General features: G+C 26.8%; 7 protein-coding genes and 1 long non-coding RNA gene across 8 annotated transcripts; 2 read left to right on the top strand and 6 right to left on the bottom strand.

Annotated features, from left to right (window-relative positions):
- Window positions 1-800: 800 nt before the first annotated feature.
- Window positions 801-6,862, top strand: LOC128963527 (vascular endothelial growth factor receptor 1-like). The gene is made up of 17 exons (XM_054310042.1): window positions 801-999; window positions 1,139-1,319; window positions 1,389-1,700; window positions 1,877-2,019; window positions 2,101-2,290; window positions 2,848-3,122; window positions 3,193-3,607; window positions 3,671-3,847; window positions 3,925-4,080; window positions 4,159-4,577; window positions 4,653-4,803; window positions 4,861-4,965; window positions 5,033-5,676; window positions 5,754-5,945; window positions 6,015-6,157; window positions 6,225-6,330; window positions 6,402-6,862. The coding sequence occupies exons 1-17, from the start codon at window positions 850-852 to the stop codon at window positions 6,855-6,857; spliced, it is 4,215 nt and encodes a 1,404-aa protein (XP_054166017.1). The 5' UTR covers window positions 801-849; the 3' UTR covers window positions 6,858-6,862.
- Window positions 6,863-7,495: 633 nt separating this feature from the next.
- LOC128963528 (organic cation transporter protein-like) lies at window positions 7,496-9,750 on the bottom strand. Its single transcript, XM_054310043.1, has 8 exons — window positions 9,727-9,750; window positions 9,143-9,246; window positions 8,915-9,069; window positions 8,726-8,846; window positions 8,475-8,598; window positions 8,274-8,395; window positions 7,791-8,184; window positions 7,496-7,723 (listed from the first exon to the last, which is right to left on the bottom strand). Exons 1-8 carry the CDS (start codon window positions 9,748-9,750, stop codon window positions 7,496-7,498), a joined length of 1,272 nt encoding a protein of 423 aa, XP_054166018.1.
- On the bottom strand, window positions 8,096-8,504 carry LOC128963264 (uncharacterized). Its single transcript, XR_008484655.1, has 3 exons — window positions 8,475-8,504; window positions 8,274-8,395; window positions 8,096-8,184 (listed from the first exon to the last, which is right to left on the bottom strand). It is a non-coding gene; the product is annotated as an uncharacterized LOC128963264 (long non-coding RNA).
- A 1,563-nt stretch (window positions 9,751-11,313) lies between the features above and the next one.
- Window positions 11,314-13,750, bottom strand: LOC128963529 (catalase-like). The gene is made up of 6 exons (XM_054310044.1): window positions 13,703-13,750; window positions 12,939-13,641; window positions 12,724-12,863; window positions 12,444-12,634; window positions 12,132-12,361; window positions 11,314-11,324 (listed from the first exon to the last, which is right to left on the bottom strand). The coding sequence occupies exons 1-6, from the start codon at window positions 13,748-13,750 to the stop codon at window positions 11,314-11,316; spliced, it is 1,323 nt and encodes a 440-aa protein (XP_054166019.1).
- A 2,983-nt stretch (window positions 13,751-16,733) lies between these two features.
- Window positions 16,734-18,155, bottom strand: LOC128963530 (mucin-2-like). The gene has a single exon (XM_054310045.1). It carries the CDS (start codon window positions 18,153-18,155, stop codon window positions 16,734-16,736), a length of 1,422 nt encoding a protein of 473 aa, XP_054166020.1.
- Window positions 18,156-18,920: 765 nt separating this feature from the next.
- LOC128963531 (uncharacterized) lies at window positions 18,921-19,654 on the top strand. The gene is made up of 3 exons (XM_054310046.1): window positions 18,921-19,005; window positions 19,091-19,318; window positions 19,377-19,654. Exons 1-3 carry the CDS (start codon window positions 18,921-18,923, stop codon window positions 19,652-19,654), a joined length of 591 nt encoding a protein of 196 aa, XP_054166021.1.
- Window positions 19,655-20,317: 663 nt separating this feature from the next.
- Window positions 20,318-21,327, bottom strand: LOC128963173 (enolase-phosphatase E1-like). The gene has a single exon (XM_054309667.1). The coding sequence runs from the start codon at window positions 21,220-21,222 to the stop codon at window positions 20,419-20,421; it is 804 nt and encodes a 267-aa protein (XP_054165642.1). The 5' UTR covers window positions 21,223-21,327; the 3' UTR covers window positions 20,318-20,418.
- A 663-nt stretch (window positions 21,328-21,990) lies between these two features.
- Window positions 21,991-25,840, bottom strand: LOC128963532 (monocarboxylate transporter 12-B-like). The gene is made up of 8 exons (XM_054310047.1): window positions 25,759-25,840; window positions 24,443-24,728; window positions 23,708-23,848; window positions 23,545-23,628; window positions 23,364-23,468; window positions 22,622-23,311; window positions 22,304-22,561; window positions 21,991-22,241 (listed from the first exon to the last, which is right to left on the bottom strand). Exons 2-8 carry the CDS (start codon window positions 24,675-24,677, stop codon window positions 21,991-21,993), a joined length of 1,764 nt encoding a protein of 587 aa, XP_054166022.1. The 5' UTR covers window positions 24,678-24,728; window positions 25,759-25,840.

The following is a 25,840-nucleotide window of genomic DNA, read 5'->3' on the forward strand; positions in this document are numbered from 1 at the left end:
TTGAATCCTATTTATAAATTTATAAATTTATTGTATAGTACTGTAGTAATAGAGTAATATGCAGTAGTATTTACTTTATTTATTCAGGTTTTCTCGATAATAATAATAATAATAACAACTGAATCAATTAAATTTGAGAAAAACTTTACTTCAAAATCAATGGGGAGTTTAGACTAGAGTGCACTGTTAGCTCTCTTTTTTCAGACAGGACTTAACTTTTTAGCTAATGTTTTGTTAGATAGTATGAGAAAATGCATCAAAGCGTTTGAAAAGTGATTTAGTTTTTAGTATTGAAATCCTTATCGGATAGCGAACAGAGCACTGGGAGAGCATTGAGAGGGACATAGAGAGGCAGATAGAGAGAGAGCACTCATATATTTCGAGAGCGAGAGAGAGTCGGTGGCAAACATCCGCTCATTTATATCCGTTTTATGGTTTCATTACATTTCATTTGTATTTTCACTGTTATTTTGGTTTTATATTTTAAAGTTTTCATTGTTGTTAATAAATGTACAAAAAGTTTTATTTAACTAAAAAACTATGTTTCAAAACTACAAACAATTTTTACAAATGTTTTATTTACTAACAAAATGTGATATATATCATAAAATAAGTGGCATTAAGTGATTTATAAGTGCTTTAATATATTTCTAATCAAGTGTTGAAATATTATTTTTTGGAAAACTTTTCAAACTTAACAAACACACACAAACATCAAGTGTCAAAAATTTAAATAATGTTTAAAAATGTAAAAACTCACTAATATTTAAATTAAATAAATATAAAAATTGAAAAATGTATTTAAATACTATTTTGAGTTTATTTTCCATCTCATCGACTGTCAGTGTAATGACATCCTTCAACACATTGGCCCCTAATTTAACCCTATTATCCCATACGACACTCAAAGATACAATTGATATTATGGCTAATTCTAGTCTACATCTCAAGTGCACCGGTAATAAACCCATGTACTGGCAGTTTCCCAATAATAATCCGGTAAATTATATTTTTTAATTAATACCATATGAACATTGACTTAATTTACATTATTATGAATATTACATCAAAATTACGTAACAATAATATTATTGAATATAAAATTTTAAAAATAATTGAATTACTACCGGATCCCTAGCAGTACGACCCGGTGTCAAAAGTGGCACAAATCCGCAGCAAATGTGATGACAACAGTGTACATAATAAATGTGTTACCGATGTTGTCATATCCGAAGTTACCTATGAAATGACCGGTTATTTTACGTGTCTATACAATGAATCGACACAATTGTCGGACTCTATCTATGTTTTTGTAAACGGTATGTTATAAATATTTCTAAACAATATACTTTTAAATATTAATTATTATTAATTTAATTAATTTTTAGATCCCGAATATCTCATAGTGCCTTACGAAGGAAACTATGATTTTATGTTTATTGCGGTATTTCAATCACAACCGGCTACCATTCCCTGTAAACCAACCAATTCCAGGGCTAAAGTGTCCCTTTGGAAAGTTCACACTAATTCCGGTATTCCTCAAGAGATACAAGTGAACAGTACTTTAGGTATTACATACAATCAGAAAAAAGGCTATCATTTTGAATACCCGCGTTGGGACGGGGAGACCAGTCTACTTGAGTGTAAAGTAGAGTTAGACACCATCGAAATGATCTCACAGATCAGTATTCATTGGTCAAGTATGTCATAGAGATTCTGTATATAATAATATTTATATAGTATTTGTTAAATATATTTTTATACTCCGACTTTCATAAATAACCTATAATTAGTATAATGAAATAGTAGAAAATAATAATAATAGCATAAATATAAATAGTTTCATAATAATTGATTGAATAACATTGAAATATAGTATTACCGGTTGAATTGCATCCTTTAATCGATGACAGTCGCGCTAAAAATGTGTTCACAAACAGTACTTTTACATTGAAATGTTTCGTTCACATTGAACTGGGAGTTATCATTGTTATTACATGGGACGTACCCAATAAAAATGTATTGAACTTTTTTTCAATCATTTATAACTAATTTGATATTTTTGATGAAAAATAAACTAATTTTCTGTTAAACTAATAGAGTTTGGGACGAATAGCTGAATCTTTAGCTGAAACACAACGAATTGAGGTAAATGGCAACAGTTATGATACAGTCTCTAAAAACATCACAATATCTGATGTCCAAATTGAAGATGAAGGGGTCTATCATTGCAATGTCACTGATGGAAATGGAAGAGTATTTAGCGCTTCCAAAAAAATAACAGTTTATGGTTTGTATAGTTTTTATAAAATTGTAGAATTTATATAAAGATAGAAAAATAAAAACATAATAATAATAATAGTAATAATAATATTTACTTATAAAGTATAGTATTAATAGGCTCTATCTTACAATCAGACCGCATCAGACTCCCGACTCATAATGTTTTGTGAATAACTATTAAACTATATTTTTAATTAAAAAATGACCACAAGTGGCAAAGTTATAGATAATTTTAGACTGGATATATTTATAATTAATTATTTTTTATTTACTCTTATGATTGGCCAGATAATTGCATCAGACCTGTTAAAAGAGGTCTGATGCAATTATCTGGCCAATCATAAGAGTAAATAAAAAATAATTAATTATAAATATATCCAGTCTAAAATTATCTATAACTTTGCCATTGGTCATTTTTTAATTAAAAATATAGTTTAATAGTTATTCACAAAACATTATGAGTCGGGAGTCTGATGCTGGTCTGATTTTAAGATAGAGCCGTATTAATACTGTAGTACATAATGATAAAAAAATAGTAAAATGAATATTACAATAATTGTATAGAGAATGGTTTGCCTCCATCTTATTTTAACTTTTCAATGGACATCGATAATGAAAAACCATTGATCAGTAAAGTGGGAGAAATGGTTAGGTTTGTGGTCGATGTCCTATCTTTTCCTGATTTTGAATCCGTTCATCTCTTTTGGTATAAAAATAATATGTTAATTGAGAAAACACATAAACATTATGAAACTGGTGTTTCATCAAATGGACAATATTCACAAACATATCTTGAAATAAAAACCATTGAACTCGAGGACAGTGGCACTTATATATTGGTCGGTAAATAAGAAAATTATTTTATAAGCATTTTAGTTATTATTGAATTATTAATCAACAAAATATTAGATGGGAAATACCAGTGATATGACAACCAATATAACAATGACATTATTAGTAAGTGGTTCACCAGCTATTAAAATGTTAAACTCATTGGAGTTTTACGAGATTAACAAAGCTTATGAATTGGAGTGTCTGGCTATTGGTTATCCAAAAGCTCTAGTTTGGTGGAAATGGTTTACCTGTTTGTCACCGGATAACTGTTCTCCAAGTGATGATGAGCACCAATGGATTGCTGTTAATAACTTTACCAACAATAGTCTACTAATGAATAGTGAACTATTGATTGCACCAAATATTAGTTCATTATATTTGAGTCCATTGAGTCTTCAAGTAATAGCCAACCAAACGGGAGGTTATCGGTGTTATGCCAGTAATGATAACATAACTATAATACAAAATCAAATATCTTTTATAGTTACAGGTATTTATCAAATGTTCTAAAATTAGGATTTATTTATAAAAAATAATTGTCTAAATATAATAGATGCTATCAATGGTTTTTCAATCCAATCGTCGACCGATGAGCCGACGGTCAGGGAAGATATAACACTGACCTGTAAAGCAAGTGTTTATAATTATACAAAACTCAATTGGATTAGAAGACCATTGAATTATAAAATTATAGACACGAATGATATAGATGTGGTCCATAATATAAGTGGTAAGTATCGGTAACTTATTATTTTTATATGAGAAACAAACATTTATATTATTATTATTTAAAACATGTATCTCCAGGTCTTATTTATAGTTCACTGATTGATGAATACTCTATAACATTGTCGATACAAATAAAATTGGCACAAATCAATGATTCTGGAGTTTATGTCTGTGAAGCCATTACACGGGACACACATACCAAACATGAAATTGAGTTCAAACTTGATATTCAAAGTTAGTATTTTTAAAATATAAAATAGTATTTTAATAATTGGATTTGTTTTATCTTAATATATACTAATTTATTTTTAGATGTTTCAGCACCGGTACTGATTGAGTCTAACTTGAAGGACAATATGATTGAAAAAACACCTTATACTCAATTTGAGTTGCGATGTATGGTCAGAGGTAGACCCAAACCGATCGTCAATTGGTATCGCAATAAGAAACCATTTATTGTCAGTGAAAATACCGGAATAATATTAGAGGACAGAAATCAGAGACTTATATTTACCAGAATATTAGACAAAGATTCCGGTCTTTATGAATGTGAGGCCCATAATAGCGGTGGTTCTGTCAAAAGATCTGCAAGACTTAAAGTGGACAGTCTTGAGGAAACTAACACTGGAGTTAGTACTGAAGAAATTATTGTTTTTGTTTTATTTGTTTTGGTCGGAACTGTTATGATATTTATGGCCATATATATCGGTAAAAAAATTAGACAAGAAAGGGTATGTTATTGAAGTAAAATATTTTTATGTAAATTAATATTAATCAACAGTTTTATGCAAAAACATTTTTTACAGAAAGCAAAGAGAGAAATGGATTTTTTGTCACATAATTTATTTGAGACAGGTCAAATTGAAATGTATAATCCGGATCTACCTCTTGATGAACAAATTGAATTACTTCCATACGATCCAAGATATGAGTTTCCGAAAGAGCGACTAAAACTAGGTTTTTCATATAATATTTGAATAAACAAATTTGTCTAAAAGTTGATTTTATTTTTAGGTCGTACTCTAGGACAGGGAGCTTTTGGTCGAGTAGTTAAAGCAGAAGCTATTGGTCTTGAAGATAGTGAAACATCATCAACAGTTGCCGTCAAAATGCTTAAAGGTTTATTAGTTAAATTTACTGTATATTAAGTGTTATATATTATTAGTAATTAATTGATTTAATATAGAAAGGGCTGATATAAATCAGAGGAAAGCATTGATGGCTGAGCTTAAGATTTTGATACATTTGGGTCGGCATTTAAATATAGTAAATCTTTTGGGTGCGGTCACCAAAAATTTAGTTAAGGGTGAACTACTGGTTATTGTCGAGTATTGCAAATATGGAAATTTACGGCACTATCTGTTGGCATATCGCGACTCATTTGTAAATCAATTAAATCCAAAGACCGATTTGATTGATCCGTCCATAAAGACAGTACAAGATATTAAAAAACACAATAGTTGTTATCAAAACAGTCAAAATGGCAAAACCATTGTCTATGAGAATGTATTCGCTGCCAATGGTATAGCAAATCCCAATTATACCACTTCTCAAATCACTTGTATTATTAATCCGAAGAAAGAGTCCGTTCGTTACGCAGATATAATGCATAACCAACAGACCGGTAGTTATACTAATGGTTACATTACATCTGTTTCAAGCAGTAATCAAGAGACTGGTCACGACTCGAGTTCGGCTAATGGCTCGAGTGGTGGCTATCGGGGAGAGTCTATACATAAAAGAAATAAAGATAAAATTGTCACCACTTGTGATCTCTTATGCTATGCTTTTCAATGTGCGCGAGGAATGCAGTATTTGGCGCACAGAAAAGTATTTTTCTAACTAATAGTTATTTATCGGTAATAATGTAATAATAAATTTTAATTATAATTTTTTTTAATTGACAGCTAATTCATAGAGATCTGGCTGCAAGAAATGTATTGCTAGCTGAAGACAATATCGTCAAAATCTGTGATTTCGGTTTAGCCAAAGATGTCTATAAATATGATAATTATGTCAAGAAAAATGATGGACCACTTCCTATAAAATGGATGGCTATTGAGTCCATTAGAGATAAAGTGTTTACTTCGAAAAGTGATGTAAGTTATGGTTAATACTGTAGTTTTATTACATTAATTGCTATGATTTTTATATTATTTTAATTAAAGGTTTGGTCATTTGGTATACTATTATACGAATTTTTCACATTAGGTGGTAATCCTTATCCGGGTATAGAAATTGATGAAGAATTCTATAAAAGATTGAAATCCGGTTATAGAATGGAAAAACCAGATTTTGCACCAAAAGAAATGTATATTTTATTAATATTTTAATATTAATTATTATATTAATTAATTAATTAATTAATTTGCCATTAGTTATGAACTGATGACTCACTGCTGGAGCGCTGAACCAAAAGAAAGACCTGATTTCATGGAAATCGCAGACTTTATTGGAGCACTTCTTGAGTCTAATGTCAGACAAGTATGTAATTAATTAACAGAAAAAATCAAATAAGATATGGATTTAAAATGTTTTTATATTATGTTTGAAAGCATTACTTAGATCTTAACGATCCGTATCAAAAAATTAATGAACAAATACTTAATAACAACGATTATCTACGGATGTCTTCAATGAACTCTTCGTCACGAAATGAGATTAACAACGATTATCTTAATATGAAGTTCAACGAAACGGATGAAACGGATAATAAATCGGAACCAATGAGTCATTACGACAATTTGGGACACATCCGGCCCGTCGACAACAACAGTCCCATCCCTTTTGTACCCATGGAAGTGGTGCCTATGATACAGTTAGACTCATTTGGACAACGATATGATGAACAAAATAGATGGTTGACGTGTGAGTCTCATAATAGTGACTATCTATCGATGGAGAACTGTATGGCCGTTAAAAACGGGAACTACAGTCAAGCTATACAACATTATACAAATGACTCGTCCGATGCTTGTATTCCTCCCCCGCCATACAGTCACGTCACGTGAATACCTGTGCCTTATATTTTGTATATTATTTAGTATTTTATTATATTTTAAAACTCGAAAAATTCATTATTCAGATATAAAGTATTTATTTTTAAAAATAATTTCTACACTTTTTAATATTTGATATTTTTTAGATTCATATATAATGTCTTATTTTAATAAATTGTAAAAATGTATATTTTAACAAATAAATCATTATAATAAAGATAAAGATTTATTTATAATTAAAATTTAATTTTGATTTTTACATTGATTATCGGTAATGAAAAGATTAATCAATAAGATGTTAATATATTAATGATATATAATTATGTAATCAATTTGCAAATACATAACAAATTATAAATGAATTTATTGTGATCTTATTCATGATAATATGTAAATGTCATGAGATATTTGATTATTTTTTGGTCAATTAAATAGTATAATTAATAAATAAACGATTATTGCTAATATTATAAACTAAAATGTATGAATTTTATATTAAATTAATAAAATTGTTTGTGACCATTATTATATTTTTGAATTGGTGATATTTTTAAAGCAAAACATTTAAATTATGTTATAATTATTTTGCTTAACATTTGATAAATTATTTGTTGAAATAAAAAAAATATTAAATTAAAATATACCGTAATTTAAATGCCAATACTATTATTGTCTTTCGTATAAAATTTGTTTTTGATGTCATCTATTAAATGAGTTTTTTCACAGACATTGATCTGAGATTTATGTAGACTTGCAGTGTCTTCAAAGGTTTCAGGAAGTGATCTGTTATGAGTTTCTGGTAAATTCATTGACAACAAACAGCATATCAGTGCCAATACTCCGCATATAATAAGTGGCACTTTTTCACCAAAATATGTCTATTAAAAACAAATAGTTATTGTTTTATAAAAAAAAACTTATTATCAATTGATAAAAATGTATTACAAGTTCAATAAGATGTGGAGCAAAGATACCACCAATCCTTGAGAAGGTCTGAAAAACGCCAACTGATGTACTTCTTATGACAGTAGGATATATCTCAGCCGTATATATATACAGCAATGTATATGAGGCCGAGATATTGCTTTTACCGAAAATGGCCACAACTGTCATGAGTGGACTGGCGTGCGATATGAAGAGTGTACTAACACACGACAAACCGGCCATCAATGATAACGCAAATAATACTTGTTTGCGACCAAAATAATGTAACATTACTGTCACTAATAGATTGGATGGTATATCTACCGCTGCTATTGAGGCTAGTGTTGCGTAGGTATTGCTGCCGAGATTTTGTGATTGAAATGATAAGCCATAGTATATCAATGAGTCAATGACCCTAAATATAGATTTTTTGTTATAGAAATTATCAATTATGTATATATATTATATATATATATATATATTATTATATCAAACAATTGTTACCAAATAAATAATAAATGAATTGTCCAAAAACGGACAGTTTTGTGTGTAAACAGACACATCGGGCCATAGGTTTGAATGTGATACGACTTTTGAGAGGAATCGGTTGAATCGCTTAATGTTTTCTTTATAAAAATATACATTTATTGTAATATTAATACAGCATTTAGTTATTGTTTAATTAATTCAATGAAAATAACATACATTATCACAAAATGCTGTTTCATTCAATTGAATGCCATTCCAATGGGCAGCTCTTCTCAATGATTTGATGGCACTATTGATCTGTCCATTTGAAACCTGCCATCGAAGCGATTCGGGAAATATCCTAACATTTAATGATTAATCATTTACTAATAAACTTAATCTTTAAAAAAATCTAAATAATTAAATAAATTTATAAAAACCATATTAAAGGTAGTACTAAAACAACAGGTATTGATATAACTAATTACAAGACACGCCAATGTCGCACATTATAAGCCATTAGACATAATATGATAGTTCCCGAGGAATATACAACTTCTTGGAGATTCACACAAAGTACACGATATTTGTCTCCAATGAATTCAACTCCTGATTATTGAATATAAAATGTAAACAATTATACTATAAATGTTAATATATTAAAAACAAATACAAACCAATAATAAATGATGCCTGGCTCATACCTGACGCGCACAGGGCGGTCAGTGCCGTCAATAGTGTAAACACTATTAAATTGGGTGCAAATGCCGTGGAAATTGATGATATCAAACATATAATGGGTGCAAATGTAAATGCAATTCTTCTACCATATCTATGATAAAATAATTAACATTTAATAAGTTGTATAATAAATAAATTATGTAAATGTATGCTTTGATATCTACCTGTCCGAGAGTTGTCCGAAAAACAGATTACCTAACAGGACTCCAATCATTAGACCGGACTGAGAAAGCGGTAGTTTCCACGAGTTGTCACAAACAATGTCCCACTGAAGCAAAAAAATATGAGTTAATTCATTGATATTTTTAATCATATTTATATCATAAATATTATCTATATATAGATATAATCATAAATATCAAGACTCGCATAACCAGTACTTCGGTAACAATTGTTGAGTGAAACTCTCTTTTATCATAAACATAGTGATCACAGCTTTGAATTAAATTTTTTGAAAACCATTTATTATGACAAAAGTTTGTATTATTATTATTATTATTAAATGTAAAATTATGATATTTTATATTTGAATATTTACGACAATTTTTATATTTTTCGGGTATTGAAAATGTATTATTCAAGTAAAATGTTTGCAATTTTTGTTCATATGATTCACATTCACTTATTAAACATCTATTAAATAAAAATAAAATTAAGTCTATTTTAAATGACTTTTATTTTTTAATTAATTTGATTTTACCTGTGATCAGGAGTTCCACTAATAAATACAGTCGACATTAAAACAAACCCGGAGTATAGTACAGGTATACATGTTATTAAAAATACAAACAATTGGTAATTACCAAATTGACCCAATTGCTTTATTGCTATATTTGCCTCAAATTTCATTTTTAATATTTATATAAAAATTAAAAGATTTTAAGTTTTTAAATATTAGTTAAAAGTTTTATATAAGTTATGAAAATATTTAATTTAATTAATGCGCTTTCATAAGTCAATGATGTGTAATATATAATGTAATTATCAATATTATTGATCATTTCATGTGATGTTTATTAAATAATCTAATGATGCGATTGATTCATGTGTTTTGTATAAATCATTTAGTTTTTATATAAAATTTCAATGAATGAAAGCAATTGAAAGTGTTTTAGCAATAAATTGTTTGGAAACACTTTACTAACTTTTAGTTTATTTGACCGATTGATTAACAAATTGTTGTTGTATTTACACTTTACTAAATCAATTATTTAATTATTTTTAATTGGATCTTATATTTAATGACGATATTATATTATATTAATACAAACAATATTTATAATAATTTTGGATTAAACCAGATATTATATAAATATGTACAAAGATATCGTTTTAATTTTAATTATCAAAATAAATATTTCCATTTAAAAAAAACATATGTCTGTTGAAAGTTTAATTATTACAAAACAAAACAAAAACAAAATAATAAATATTTTATATTACATTTATTATATAAAATTGTTTTATTTTTTAAAAATCTATATAATGCTATATTATTTTTTAACAATTTGTGTATTTAACAAAAACATTACTACAGTAGTATAATACTATCAATAATGGTAGTACTGTATATTAAATAATTAGTTAATTTTTAAAATTTAAATATGCCTAAATTAATACAATATTATATTATTATTTATTTGAAAATATCAATTATATATGTACTGGTATTTTTATTATTAGTATTAAATAATTACAATTTACAATCTATAATATAAGTTATAGATACTAAATAATTATATATCTTATTTTTTCATTTCAAACTTTTATTTTTACGTGTATAGAGTTAAATAAAAAAAATAATAATAAAATAATATTTATATTTTTATATTTATATTTGTTTACTAATCTATATAAATATATATATGAAATGTTATATTATTAATATTATAAACATAAATTATTAGTAAAAGTTTTTGCTAACAACCAAAACGTAATAAAAAAATTATTATTATTATGTATACAACAGTTTGGCACACTTGAGGGATGTGTAAGTTTATACAGTATGACATATTACTGTACTGTACAGTACATTATATACATTTATCAAATACCAAACAACTATCAATACTATAATATATTTGTTGATAATATACAGTTAGGTTAAAAACTGTCTGTCCTATCGATATAACGTCATTATAGACTCAATGTTGTCAATCAATGATTGTCTAAACAATGACTCTCTTTTATTCAATTTATATATATTTTATTTTTCATTAAGACTGACTAAAACCTCACTAAAATATAATATAAATTTAATTGAAGTAAAGACATTGAATTTAAATGTTTGACAAATAAAATTGTAATTTTTACTCTTATGTTAAAGCTTTTGATCTTAATTTCTGACTAAAAATTATGTTATTTAATACTTTTATTTATAAATATTAATAATAATAATATACTTATTTAAATTATACCAATTGAACTGTATTTCCTTTTATATACTATAATATAATTTTAAACCAAACCGTTTAAAAACTTAATACAATTTTGTTTATTATTTAATATTATACATTATATTCCTCTATACTTGTCATACAATAATAGATTTTTAATGAATTTATATCTTATAATAATTATTACAAACTGAAAACAAATTGCTAACAAATTTTAAAACTATGTTAAAGTTGTAACAGTAATTTTTAGTAATTACTAAATGCACTAATAAATTTGAAAAATATATAGTTAAAAAATTTAAAGTTAAAAATAATATAATAGTTTACTTTATACATACCGGTACTGTACAGTATATACAAACAGTGTACATATTTACCATTTCAATATAGATTATTATTTTTAAATAATTAACATTTTTATAACAGACACTTTTTATTTTTTATAATTAACTTTTCATATCATAAATAATTAAAGTTCAGTAAAATAATATTTTAAATATTTCTAGTTTAGTTACTATATTAAATTTAATTAACATTAATAAATAATAACAGTTATAAATTTACAATTATTTATATATTGAAAGTTTATTAATTTCACGTTTCACATAATTGGCATAGTTTTGGTCAACTTTTGCTAACTGTGCTAACATTCTATCTATAATAAACTGTTGTATACCAGTCATAGAAATTGCTAAATTTTTGTGCAAATTTTTTCGGTAACTTTTCGGTAAACTATAATATAATTGTCGGGCCTGACTGTAGTTATGGTCATTGCTATCGTCGTAACGAAAAACTTTAGTTGTCTTTATGGTAAACGGAGGCTCAAGATATACAGGATTATCGGTGATCAATGAAAATGAATTGGGATAATAGTTAGGCAAACCATCAAAATTATTGTCAACTCTCATCTGACCATCTCTTAGTGTGGGAGTTATGGCACCATTGATTGGCTCATTTACTGGTATTAGCTGATGGTTTGATCCTAAGCTAATGATATCAAAATTGGCAAAATATTAAAATTTTTAGCAATAACTAATTTTTATATTAAATGAAATAAATTATTAAATACCGATATCTTTGAGTATCTGAATATGAGAACAGTCTTCCCATTAGCATTCTGTCGGGTGACGGCTCAATACCATCGACCAAATTGGACGGACAGAAAGCTAACTGTTCTGTTTCGGCAAAAAAGTTATCGACATTTCTGTCGAGTGTCATAACTCCCACATCAATGAAGGGAAACCTGTCTTCAGGCCAATACTGTTCATTCAACAAACAAATAAATATATTATTAAATTTGTGTTTTAAACAACAAAAATACTAAAAAAATAAATTAAAACAAAACAAACTTTTGTTGCATCAAAAGCGTTAAACTCTAAATTGTCGACATCTTTTTGATTCATGACTTGTATTTTTAATGTCCATTTAGGATATCTATGATTAGTTATGGCATCAAACAGGTCCTGTCGGGCATAATCTGGATTTACACCTATTTAATATGTTTGACATGTTTTCAGATGAAATTAACAATTTATTTTATTTATAGAAAAAAGTGTTTGACTACCTCTAAGATAAGCAGCTGTATCTATATCCAGATTATCTATACCCTGGTGTGGATACCAATGAAATTTAGCGAAAACATGTTTGTTATGTGAATTAACTAATTTAAACGCATTTATACTAAAACCAGGCATATGTCTGAAACCATTAGGTATACCAAAGTCACTGAATACATAAGTAATCAAATTAAGAGTTTCTGAACGCAATGAATTGAAATCCCAAACACTGTTTTGATCCCTAAGTCCTGTCCGAGGATTTGGTTTGTTTGCGTGAATGAATGCCGGGAACTGTGATGCGTCACGAATAGCAAAAATGGGAACATTATTACCGACTAAATCCCAAACACCCTCTTCTGTATAGAACTTAACGGCAAATCCACGCATTTCACCGAAAACAGTGTCAGCACTGCCTCTCTCGCCCGTTACCGATGAGAACCTGACCGCTACGGGAGTCTCTTTGTCGACGTCGGCAAATAACGATGCTTTGCAGTACTGAATAATGTGATCGTTGGTCACCCGAAAGTGGCCAAACGCTGCGCTACCTTTTGCGTGGACAACCCTTTCGGGAATCCTTTCTCGACCAAAGTGTTGCAATTCTTGCATTAATTTGATTTCACGCAATAGTACTGAACTTCTGTCTTCAACTTTTATCTGACTATTCATTAACCGTTCAAATGACACATCTTCTTCTTCTTCTTCTTTTTCTTCCTTTGAAATGTCAAAAACATTAATAATTAAGTAATAAAAATCATTATAAAAACCATAATACCATTGAATGAATTGAATGAATTGACTGATTTTGCACTTTATTAAACATTATATCAATATAATCATGTGTTTTAATGATCTTAACTATCATAACAATAATAAACAAATTAAAATAATGAATTAATAAAAATTGCATTTTATATAAATTTAAATAATAGAAACTATATAATTAAAGTTTATATTAAATATAATACAATTTAATACAATATAAGTTATATCATTATAATATACAGTATATTACTTATCGTGTATTACTTTCATTAGAAGTAAAAGTGTTGGAAATATAAAAAATAAAAATAATTTAATTATTTTTTGCAGTTTATTGTTAACGTTATTTCGTTTTGAAGGATAAACATAATTAAAATTAAAGATATAATTGAAGCGAAAACAATTTTTTTAGTTTAGTTGTTTATATATTAAAAAAATATTTAATTATGTATCATATTTATCAGTAAATTAGTAAAAATATTATACATGTTTACAAAACAATTTAATTATTTGATTATTATTGTATAATTTTTCTATTATATGCAAAATTATCATATTTTACAATATTTCGTTATACTGACTATAAATAAAATCAAATTTATGAGTTTTAAAAGTTGTTGTATAATAATTAGATAATTTAATAAATATAATCATATTCTAAATTGTTATAATTTTAAATTAAATTAAAATTAATTTTTTAAAAGGTATGTATTTTTAAATAAATTTTAAATTACTTTTAACATGCAAATTAAATTGATTTTTTACTTTTATAATTTATAAAGTATATATATATTTGGATTATATAAATATTAGATATATTTTTAGATTATTATAATATTATATTGAAATGACAAATAATATTAAACTCAAAATGAATAATTAAAAATTCTAAGTGCATATTCTTTAAAATAATTAATTGAAAGTATTTATATATAATATTTATTAATTATACTTTTCTATTCAAACAATTTTCGAGTTTCAATAATTATTATCAAATAATATTAAAACAAAAATTTAAATCATTAATTAATTTATATTTAATCACTTATTTTTGACAATTATAATAAAATCAAGCAATTATATAAAAAATAAAGGGTATTTAACATTATTACAGTATTTATTATTAATATTTTATATTAGTTATTTTATAAAATAAACTAATTTTTATAATATAAAATACATTTAATAGTAATTTTATTTTACATTATATTATAAATATTTATGGAAACAAATAAATTATTAAAGATCTGTTATGTATTGCTAAAAGTCACGAAATAATTGAAATAATAAATTATAGAATATTCTTATAGTATTTAAAATACTTGATATTAATATACAGTAATGTTATTGTACTTATTATATGTGTAAATTTATATACAGGTATTTATACAGATATATCTTTTATGAAAACACATGAGTGTCATAGTATTTGAATCAACAATGAAGTACAACAATGATAACAAATTCAATGCAAAACATATATTGCCGACAGAGATGAGGAACAGTGGGTCGGGAACTCATTTCTACAGAATAGGACTTTCATTGGATGTGTGCGATAATGTCCACAGAAATCAATGGCGAAAACCAATGTATATATTAGTGTTTGAAATATATTTTGTTTGTCGCGCTGTTTGTCTACTTATTTTACACCAAAGAAGTGAATTATTTTACAAAATATTAGGTGATTTTGGATACACTTTTGGCACAAGTCTTCACTTTAATTTGACAGTCATTTTCTCAATTTTGCTGACAATTTCATCTCATTTATTGAACATTTATAATCACAAGTATCACATCCGACCGACTTATATGAATGTCTTCAATATGATGGCCGGATTTATGACACCTAAAGATATTGGTCTTAAAAATAAAGAAATTATTTGGAAAATTATAAGTCGGACACAAGTGTTGTTTAAAATTGGTGATTATATTCCCATCTCATTGAGTACCACTATATTTTGTATTAATTTATTAGCATTTTTCTGGAGCTCATCACTACTTGAATTAGTTATATTTATTATACCAAATTGTATCCTATGGTATATGATTGTTAATATAGTCTATAGTATAATATTTTGGCAATTAATCTATTTTTATTTGATTGCATTTTATTTACAATTAAAGTTAAAAGAAACGAATAATAAAGTATTAGCATTTTTGGATAATATTAAAGATAATAATTATAACAAACATTTAAATTTGATAAAACTAGTGGTGAAATACAATAAAATGTATGATGAGATCAGGGAGTATGACATAACCTATTGGTCCAAATTTTTGCTGTTTATTTGGTTAACTTGTGCCACAATTATTAGTACCATTTCATTCTTCATTATATTTGGTGAAATGCCTTTTATTATTAGACTATTTTGTCTTTATTTCGATATATTTTATATATGTTTATTATTATTGCTTATTAAAACATGTGCCACACTATATAATGAGGCAAATTATTCCTATAAACTATTCAATAGTCTTATGGTTTTATCAAATATGAATAAAATGATTCATGGCTTCAAAGTATTTAATTTTTTTTTTAATTTTCAAATATTAATAAATTAAATCAATTATGAATTCAGTTATTAGGTCTAATTGAGCGCATAGGTGGGTACCAAATAGGGTTTACGTGCGGTAATATTTTTATTATCAACAATTTAAGAGGAGTTGAAGTTTGTATAAGATTTTTAATAATTTATTTAAAATAATAATAACAAAATAGCATTTGATATTTTTATTGATAAATAGACATCTATTGATATGTTAATTTTGATTATTATTACAGATTATATTGCTTTCGATAACATTTTGTTTAAAGTTTATATCTGCCCGACTAATAATCAATGAGAGAAGTCAATAAAATTTATTAACTAATAATAAAATTGTTAAAAACTAATATTAAATAAATAATAATTTGTAAAAAAAAGTTTTATAACAATTTTTTTTTATTATTTAAATCAATAACACTAATTCATTGAAATAAATATAATTTTAAAAATTAAAAATATGTTATTATTTGTACAACAAATTATTATATAATTTTGAAATCAATGAAAATTTTCATATAAAAAGATATCAGTTGTCGACCTATCAGAAGTGATATCATTATTATCATAAGGTTTATCTTTTTTAATGTTTTTGTTATCTGTTTTACTCCAATCAAAATCCCAACTAAACTCTTCAGTAGTCGATGAAGTGGTCATTGGGTTGTGAGCCGTCATATCATTTATTTGTTGACTTTCATTAGGCAGATAAGGTTTATGTGTTTTAAATGGTTTATTAGTACTTTTATTTAGATTAGATGATGATTTTGTTGGTTTATTTGAATTGTTTGGTTTACTAGTTTTATCAGTTTTATTAGGTTTATATGGTTTCTGGTTTGGTTTAAAAGGTTCAAAAGGATCCAGTGATTCAATTGGATCTAATTGATGATCAACTGAGATAATTGTATTTTCTTGTTTAATTGGTTTTAATGGTTTATGTGGTTTATGTGGAGGTTTTCCCCAAATATTACACCAAATGCCGGTACACTCGCGTTCCGGTTCCACTGTTGTTGGCGGAGACTTTGAGGCTTTAGTACCTTTAGTACCTTTAGTAGCCTTAGTAGCTTTAGTAGGCTTAGTAGGCTTAGTTGGCTTAGTTGGCTTAGTTGGCTTAGTAGGTATAATTGTAGTTATGGTTGTTTCAATCGTTGTTGGAGGTGCAGTAATTGGCGCAATAACTACTGTTGTGGGAACATCATTATCATTAATATCTACCACTTCATCTACCACTTCAATTGGTTGTATAGTTGTCGGCTCTATAGTTAAAGGACTAAGAGGTGTTGTGGGAACATTGTCTTCATTTTCATTTATATCTATTGGTTCAGTTGTTGATGGGGTTTCAGTTGTAGTAGTTGTCGGCTCATCAGTTGTCGGTACTTCTGTAGAAACGGGTGCTACTGTTGTGGTGGGCATTTGAGTAGTGGGTTCTATGATTTCTGTGTCATCATTGTTAGCAATGGTTACTTTAGTTGTCGGATCAGTTGTCTGAGCCGCTGTTAATGGCGCTATAGTAGTTTGAGGTATAGTTGTTGGAGATTGAGTTGTAGGCTCTAAAGTGGTGGGTGCTGTTGTTGTTGGTGGTGTTTGTGTTGTGGGGGCTTTCGTATTTGGCGGTTCTGGATCAGGTCCTTCAGTTGTTGGCTCTACTGTTTCTGCAGGTGATTGTGGAGTCGGGGATGGTTTCGGCGAATTAGACGCTGAGTCCATCCCTGCATTAGTATTAGTATCGTTCGGTTGTTTTGTTGGTAACACACCATTGGGACTATTAAGCCAAACATTACCTCCATTACCGCCATTTCCCCCATTGCCACCGGCACCACCAGTTCCTCCTCCTTCAGCATTACCTCCTGGGCCACCCCAACCTCCAGCTCCCCCATTGCCTATCCATTGATTTGTTCCATTAGGTCTAACAATATTTTGTTTCATTGTGACACCCAATGACACGCAAGTGACAAAAAATAAAATAAACTTCATTTTTATTATTTATAATAAACTTTATTTTATTTTATTTTTGTTCACTAATATAAAATAAATAGTTTGCAACACATTTATACTAATTAATAAAACATTTAATAAACTCTTTTTTAATTTTGCAGTTTTAAAAAAATTATTTTAATGACATATTTTGTGAGTAAATTTTTATTTATAAAGTAATCACTTCATACATCTGTAAGCTTTTATGGATCAAATCTAATAGTTATGAATGTTTAATGTTTCAGACATAACTATATCAGATATTGATATCTATAGTAACTTATTTGGTATATTTCAAATAACTATAGTTTTAATATCTGATTGTTAAAAATTATTTTAAGCTATAATTTTTAAAGAAATGATTTTAATAAAAAACTTATTAAAGTTAGAATTTATTATTAATTATAAAAATTATTTTTGTTATTTGAGAATAAACGCATATAAATAATCAAAACATTGCTGATTATAATATATAGATTCTCATTGAATAATATTATTCTTTAAATTATAATATATTTTTAAACACTTGTGCTCTACTTGTAAGCATATATTTCCATTGAAATGTGTTAACAAATTTCCGTAACATTAACTTTAATGTTAGCATTAGTGAAAAATTTAAATTACGTTAAATTGTAACAAAAAAAAATCTGATTAATGTTTAATAAAATAATTAGTTTTTGCAATCTCATGTCAAGTTATAAAAAGTTAACTCAAAAAATGCGTTTAGTATTTTTGCCATTAGTTTTTGTTATCATAAATTATTTGCCATTTATATCATCGACACTAAAGAGCTCAAACATTGGTCAGTAATGTAAATGCACTTTAATATTAATAATAATTTATTTTTGAAACTTTTAATTTGAAAAATATACTCAATTGTAATTTAGGTTTAACACAATTATTGACAGTAAAGGCAACATTCAATACATGTTTCAAATGTAATGTCGACTCTCATGTGTCAATGATATTGGACTCGACTTCTGTAGATTCAATTGACATGACATGCAATGGCTTTGTATACAATCAGATGTCTTATTATTATAAAGTTTTTATTGATAATAACCCACAACTGTTGACAATCAATCAATTGCACAGTTTTTCTGCATTTTTAAACGGTTTGATGAAATATTATTAAATGAATTTGAGATAAATGATTGTTTGTGACAAATACAGGTAATATGGTGTCGGTATGGAATGGATTCATATCCAACGGCACCTGTGCTGGTGATTACATCTATTCAGTTGTCTTTTCTAAAGCTGAAAATCAAAACGGATGTAATGGTGATCAAGGAGTCCGACAACTGTCGGTTATTTGGGATATGTTTCAGATTATAGGCAAATGTGACTCATTATGCTATGGCAAGGGATTCACAACATTAAGACCAGCCATAAGTAATAAAGGAATTGTTGAATATAAAGATATTTATTCTGATAACCAGTATTTTAGTTAATAATTGTTATCTTTTTTTAATTATTTAATTGTAATATAATATATACATTGAATTATAATAATTTACAAGTTTTCTAAATAATGTAATATAATAAGTCATAATTTTATACATTTATTATATTTATGTTATTTATGTTATGTAATTTAAAAATGTTTGTAAAATATTTATTTAAAACATTTATCAAATAGTGATTTGATATTTGAAATATGTTTAGTAAATCAATTAATTCATTACTAATGTAATACTAATGATTCATTAGTACTTCCATAAGAAACTAATAATACTGTAATAAATGCATTAAAGATTCAATTTATTTATTAATGCTAATATTTTATTTTAAAAGTTATAACTTATATAACTATATATTCAACTAACATAAATTCAAATATATTTATTTTATCAAATTATCACTATTGATTTAATAATCAATTGTCTTGTATAATTTCATATAACTAATTAATAATTTAATTAATTCAATATTTCTTTTTATTTAAATTTAATAGCTTTAATAATTACATGTCATTAAAAAATATATTTTTTTGAAAATAAATGTGTTTTACTTATAATATTAAAGTTATAAAATTAAGAGTAAGAACAAAGAATTTAAACAATTTTTGACATTTGTTTTATTGAATGTAAAAACTATAAACAGAAAGAATCAGAGAATCAATGGATGAAATGAGAGACCAATAAATAGATGACATATTTAGATCTGAATGTATCTCTCAGTCATCTTCAAACTGATCTAACCTTTTATGTTTAGGTTAGCCCTCAGGAGGTGGTGGTTGAGTGCTTTCGCCTTCGCCTTCTTTGGATGAGAACTCGAGTTCATTGAAAGACCTGATTCTTGGCAGTTGTTTCTCCTCTTCGGTAAGTTTTTCGATGTTCTTTCTGTGAGTGAGAACCAACAGTATGGAAATACCTGCCTCTTTGGCGGCGCGCGCCTCTTCACCCGATTTGGTCATAAAGAGACACTCCTCCGGTTTGGCCTTCAGTTTGGTCAACAATTTGGTGAACGTTTCCTTGTTGTTGAGCTGTCCCTCAGTGTTGTCGAAATGACCATCAATAAGAAGGTTGAGGTCGCCGTGAGTAGTCTTTGAGAGAGCCTTTTTAGTGAACTCAGTCCAACCATTGCTCAGCACATACAGCTTGACATCCATATCCTTCCATTTTCTCGCCTGAATTGGTACATCCGAATAGACCGGTGTCTCCAACTTTCCCTTTTCGAAGCCATAGAACCACATATGAAACTTAAACATCTGAAGACCTTTCGACTCTTTTTTTGAGTCAACCGCAGCCAACACATAGTTGGCCACTGAATCGTGTTGTTCTGCTTCGGGTGCGTTGGCCGCCGCAATCTTGACTCCACTTTCATCTTTTTCGGACTCCTTTCTCATTCTTTCGATGTCTCTCTTTGTGTTTTTATCCGTCCATTTCTCTTCCAAATACGCTTTGATGTCAGACTTGATATATGGGATGAGAATTTTCTCAATGAATCCCAATTTGACGGCCGTTCCGATCACATCCATGATAATGACCTTTGGCTTCTGTAGCTTTAGCTGAACCATAGCTCGATAGTTGACCACTGAATGATATATCACTTATAGATTGATTTTGTTAATCAATATAATTCTGTTGATATTTATTGTCGATTACAGTTATAAATAAATTTTTAAACTAATTTATTCTATTATTGCAAAACGCGTGTTTGTGACACGCGTTTGTGACACGCGTTTGTTTTTGGCCGGATTCCTAAATATGGACTTCGTTTTGATATTTTGCAATACAACAGTGTATTAAATACAATGATTATATTATGTGGGCGTGAATTAACTCAAATTTATTTATTTATTTTAAGTTATAGACTAATATCTATCATATTTTTAGTTATTTCCATTATCTACTATTTCATCCATCCCTTGCCTTATCCCTCACAAAACCAACCCACACACCACTTCCTAACCTCACACCCCACTAAACCCCACCACCACCTAAACTAAACCAAACAGGGATATTACAAGGCATTTATGCACTATAAAAACGAAGCCCATATACAGGAGATAAGTCGAGTAATGAAATTAAAATTAATTGTAATGAAAACATACATTTAAAAATGACAATCAATGTAATCAAAATTAATTTTTGACATTTCATTATAAAAATATTAAAATATGAAAAGTGTTGATTTTAGTTAATTATTAATTGGCAACAAATTATTAGTATAAAAAACATTATATTGAATTTATTTGTAACTTACAGGTATGAGATAACAAATTAAGATATTTAATATAATTGCATTATTCAAAGTGTATTTATTTAATTGTCAAAATATAATATTATTTTAATTGGTTATGATTTTCATATTTTGATACAAAAATGTGTAAAATAGAAGAAGTGATAAGTAGTAAACCGGAACAAATAAAAATTAATGAAAATGAACCGGTTGTGTCATATAGGGCACCGGCTAATGGAGGACCCAATATTGATGACATGCCTCGAAAGCAACTGATTAATCCAAATGTTGTGGACAGACATTCAATTCCCATTAGATCTACTAATATGATTGAAGTCAATGACATGTAAGAGGCTTTTAATAATAAAAATATTAATTAATAAATTAAATTTAAACTAAATTTTCAATTGACATACAGATAAACAAACCAAATAATATACAATCAATAAGTAAAATCAGATATTGATTCCAAAGAGGTATCAAAATAGTGACAAAACCGGCAATAAAAAGGCAACAATTGTTTATTGTAAGCGCCGTTATAGTCAATCCACAGATCTGTTTGTTTGAAATTTTATCACTAATCCAACCAAACAATAGTCTTCCCAAAACATTTGATATGCCAATAGCTGACACTAACATTGCCGACTGTCCTGAAGTTACCGGTTCATTACCATCTAATTATAATTTAATTAAAATCATTGAAATGTTTTAAATAACAAATTTAGTTAGATTACCACTAATAGTCATAGCGTATTGTGTAATATAGACAAAAGGTATGTAATAGCCAGTCATCCCAAAAATATTGGCCACAACTAGTAATACCATAACTGGCTGTTTCAGTACAGATAAATCAAATATTGTTAAAATAAGATTTTGTTTGTCATTATTTTGTTTGTTTGTAATTTTGTATTGTTTGTCATTATCCCAATTTTCCATGTCTTTCATCTCATAAAACATGGATTCACTGGCGATCGACAGTTTTTGTGCATATTTAGCATCAATTGAGTGGCGATTATTATTAATGAAAACACCACTCAAATTGCCGTTTGATTCAGATTTAATATTATGAGTACTTCCCGAGTAAAAGATGTCTTTTCTGGTCATTGGCGGCACTATTATAGATCTTTGGGATGAATGTATACTTTGTCTTTTGTGGAGAACCTGTGGTAATAGCTCTTCAAGAACTGGCGGACGGATTTCAGATTTGGATCGTATCTTATTTTGCTTAGAATTAACTGAAATATAATTAATATCTAAATTGTTGGACTCATGGACTTCAATATAATCAAAATCTGTCGTTAAATTAACTCCCGATTCTCTACTATTAATTGCTTTATTTTCTAGGAGATGGTCATCCAATTGATTGATCACAATATTAAGTGGTCTCATGAGTGCTCCATAGACAGCACAGTTAAGTATAAGACCTGCGGCAAAGTTTAGTTTATATTTTTATTAATTTTATTATAAACAAAATACCTGATAATATAATTATAGCATTTTGCCAATCGTAGATTGATAATAGCCATTGACATAACGGTGCAAACAGAAAAGCACCCATACCTGAACCACAAACAGCTATACCTGTATTGAAAATATATCCTCAATTCATTTATTGATTAATAATTTTTGTGATATTTGTTAAGTAATAGCGACAAACCCGTAGCAAAGGCTCGTTTTGTTGTAAAATAATAGCCGACTGTCACTATCGCCGGTAAATAAATTAATCCGAATCCGATTCCCGCTTTTGAATTAAAAAATGTAAACTTTTTTTTGCTAAATTAAATAATAAAAAGTTTTGTTTAATTTATGAAAAATCTAACCTATCATTCCGTAAGTGATGAGCAAAATGAATATATTTGGAGCTAATGTCGATGTAATGAATGCCAGACATGATATAATGCTACCAATTATTGTAATGGGACGACACCCGTATCTATTTGTTAGGCCGCTAACAAATACTCCTAAAATTATTGTTAAAATTATATTTTATTATTTTGTATTATTTTATAAATATAAATAAATGTTTTCTAAAGTGTAATTTTGTTTTCTTATATATTTTATTGCTATAATCTATTTATACATGAAATGTGTTTGAAATTTTTATACTTTTTTGAGTTATTTGAGTACAAAAATTTAGTATTAATATTAAATGATGAGACACTAAATTATTATGATAATTTAAAATATATTGTGATTCATTATTTTTGTTAGATTTAACACTTTATAACAACATAAACAAAATGATTTTAAATTATAAAAATCAGTTGATATTTTATTGATTTCTTTTATTTACACTTTTATTTAATATAAATATTTGTTGTATTTTGCTTAAAATAAATCTAAAAATACTTAATTTTTAAGATAACGCATAAATATTTATGAGTTAATGTCTAATTGTAGTCAAAGTACAAAAATAGATACAATAATATTAAAGATAAGCATATTATCAACTTATAAGTTATTAATTGATAGGCAATTAATACAATTGAGTATTAATTATATGCGATTATAAAGTTTATAATATAATCGTAAATTTATAAAAATATAAGTCAAACCTGCAGTCATATAACAACCGCTTAGTAGAGAACCGGCTAATGCTGTCATCGCTTTACTTGAACCATAAGAATCAACAAAATGATTGAAAAACAGTCCAAATGTATAACAAATGCCATCAACAGTGAGATTACAGCAAAAAGATGCCAACACTATAACCCAACCATAGCCACCATCCGGTGCCCAATCATTGATTGTCTTCTCACTACTGCTTACTTTTGAACCATTTGTTAGCATCTCTTCGGGAATTGCATTCAAACTAACATAAGGTTGAGATGCGTGTGATATCTATAATGCATTTCTCAAACATATTATTTTTATTTTATTCAAACACTTTATAAATGATTTTTATAGAAAAAACAAGAATCATATCATATAATTTATTTATATTTATTGTGTTGAAAAAATGGGTTTTGCTTGTAATATAATAAATAAAACAAATAGTATTAATGTTGTACAATCTTTGTATTTTAGAAAATTAATGGGAATTTTACCTAAAATTATAACAAAATTTACACTTATATTTCATTTTTATTCAGATTGATATTTTCTGATAAAAGATTATAATACAAATACCACATATATAATTGTTTTTTTTTAGTTTTAATTTCTGGTATATTAAATTTAAAATTATTTATAGAAAATAATTAGCTAAATAATAATTATAATAAAATATCTAATTTACTAATAACCAATAAATTTAACGATTAATCACTTATAATAACGATCATAATAAAAATAAAACAAGATAATAGATTAAAAATTATCAAAAATTAAATTTTATGTAATATTGTATTGTATTTATATATTGTTTGGGTAGATTTACATAGAATTATAATGTATTTAATAATATCATACATTATTATATATGGTTTACATTGTTAAACATTATGTAAAAATAGATAAATTTTTACATATTGTATTTTTAATTTTTGTAACTTTATTGAGAATTTTTTTTGCTAAATCTCTATTTATCAACGCTACAGATAATACATAATATAAATCTAATATATGATTAAACAATTGAATGTGTGCTTATAAATAAATAAAAACATTTGTTATTGTTTATTAATAAATACATATTATTTATATATATTTACTAACCAAATATAAAGTATTGGTATACAACTGGTAGACTATAATTTTATTCAAATAATTATTACAATAAATTTAATGTAATTGTAAGTAAATTTCTGCTTTTATTGAGTTACTAAGATTCAGTTTGAGTGAAACATTATGTTTATAAATATATAATTATTATACAAATATTAATATTAAAATAAATAAATAAAAAAATAAATGAATGAATTGACCCAACCTTTCTAATCCTTTGAGTTGAAGGCGGTATTAAAATATTATTTTTATAATCATTGATATTTGCATCAATCGGATCTATACTA

Source organism: Oppia nitens, unplaced genomic scaffold, assembly GCF_028296485.1.
Source record: "Oppia nitens isolate AA-2021 unplaced genomic scaffold, nextdenovo-longstitch-racon4-pilon3 scaffold7_pilon_pilon_pilon, whole genome shotgun sequence".
Classification (NCBI taxonomy): domain Eukaryota; kingdom Metazoa; phylum Arthropoda; class Arachnida; order Sarcoptiformes; family Oppiidae; genus Oppia; species Oppia nitens.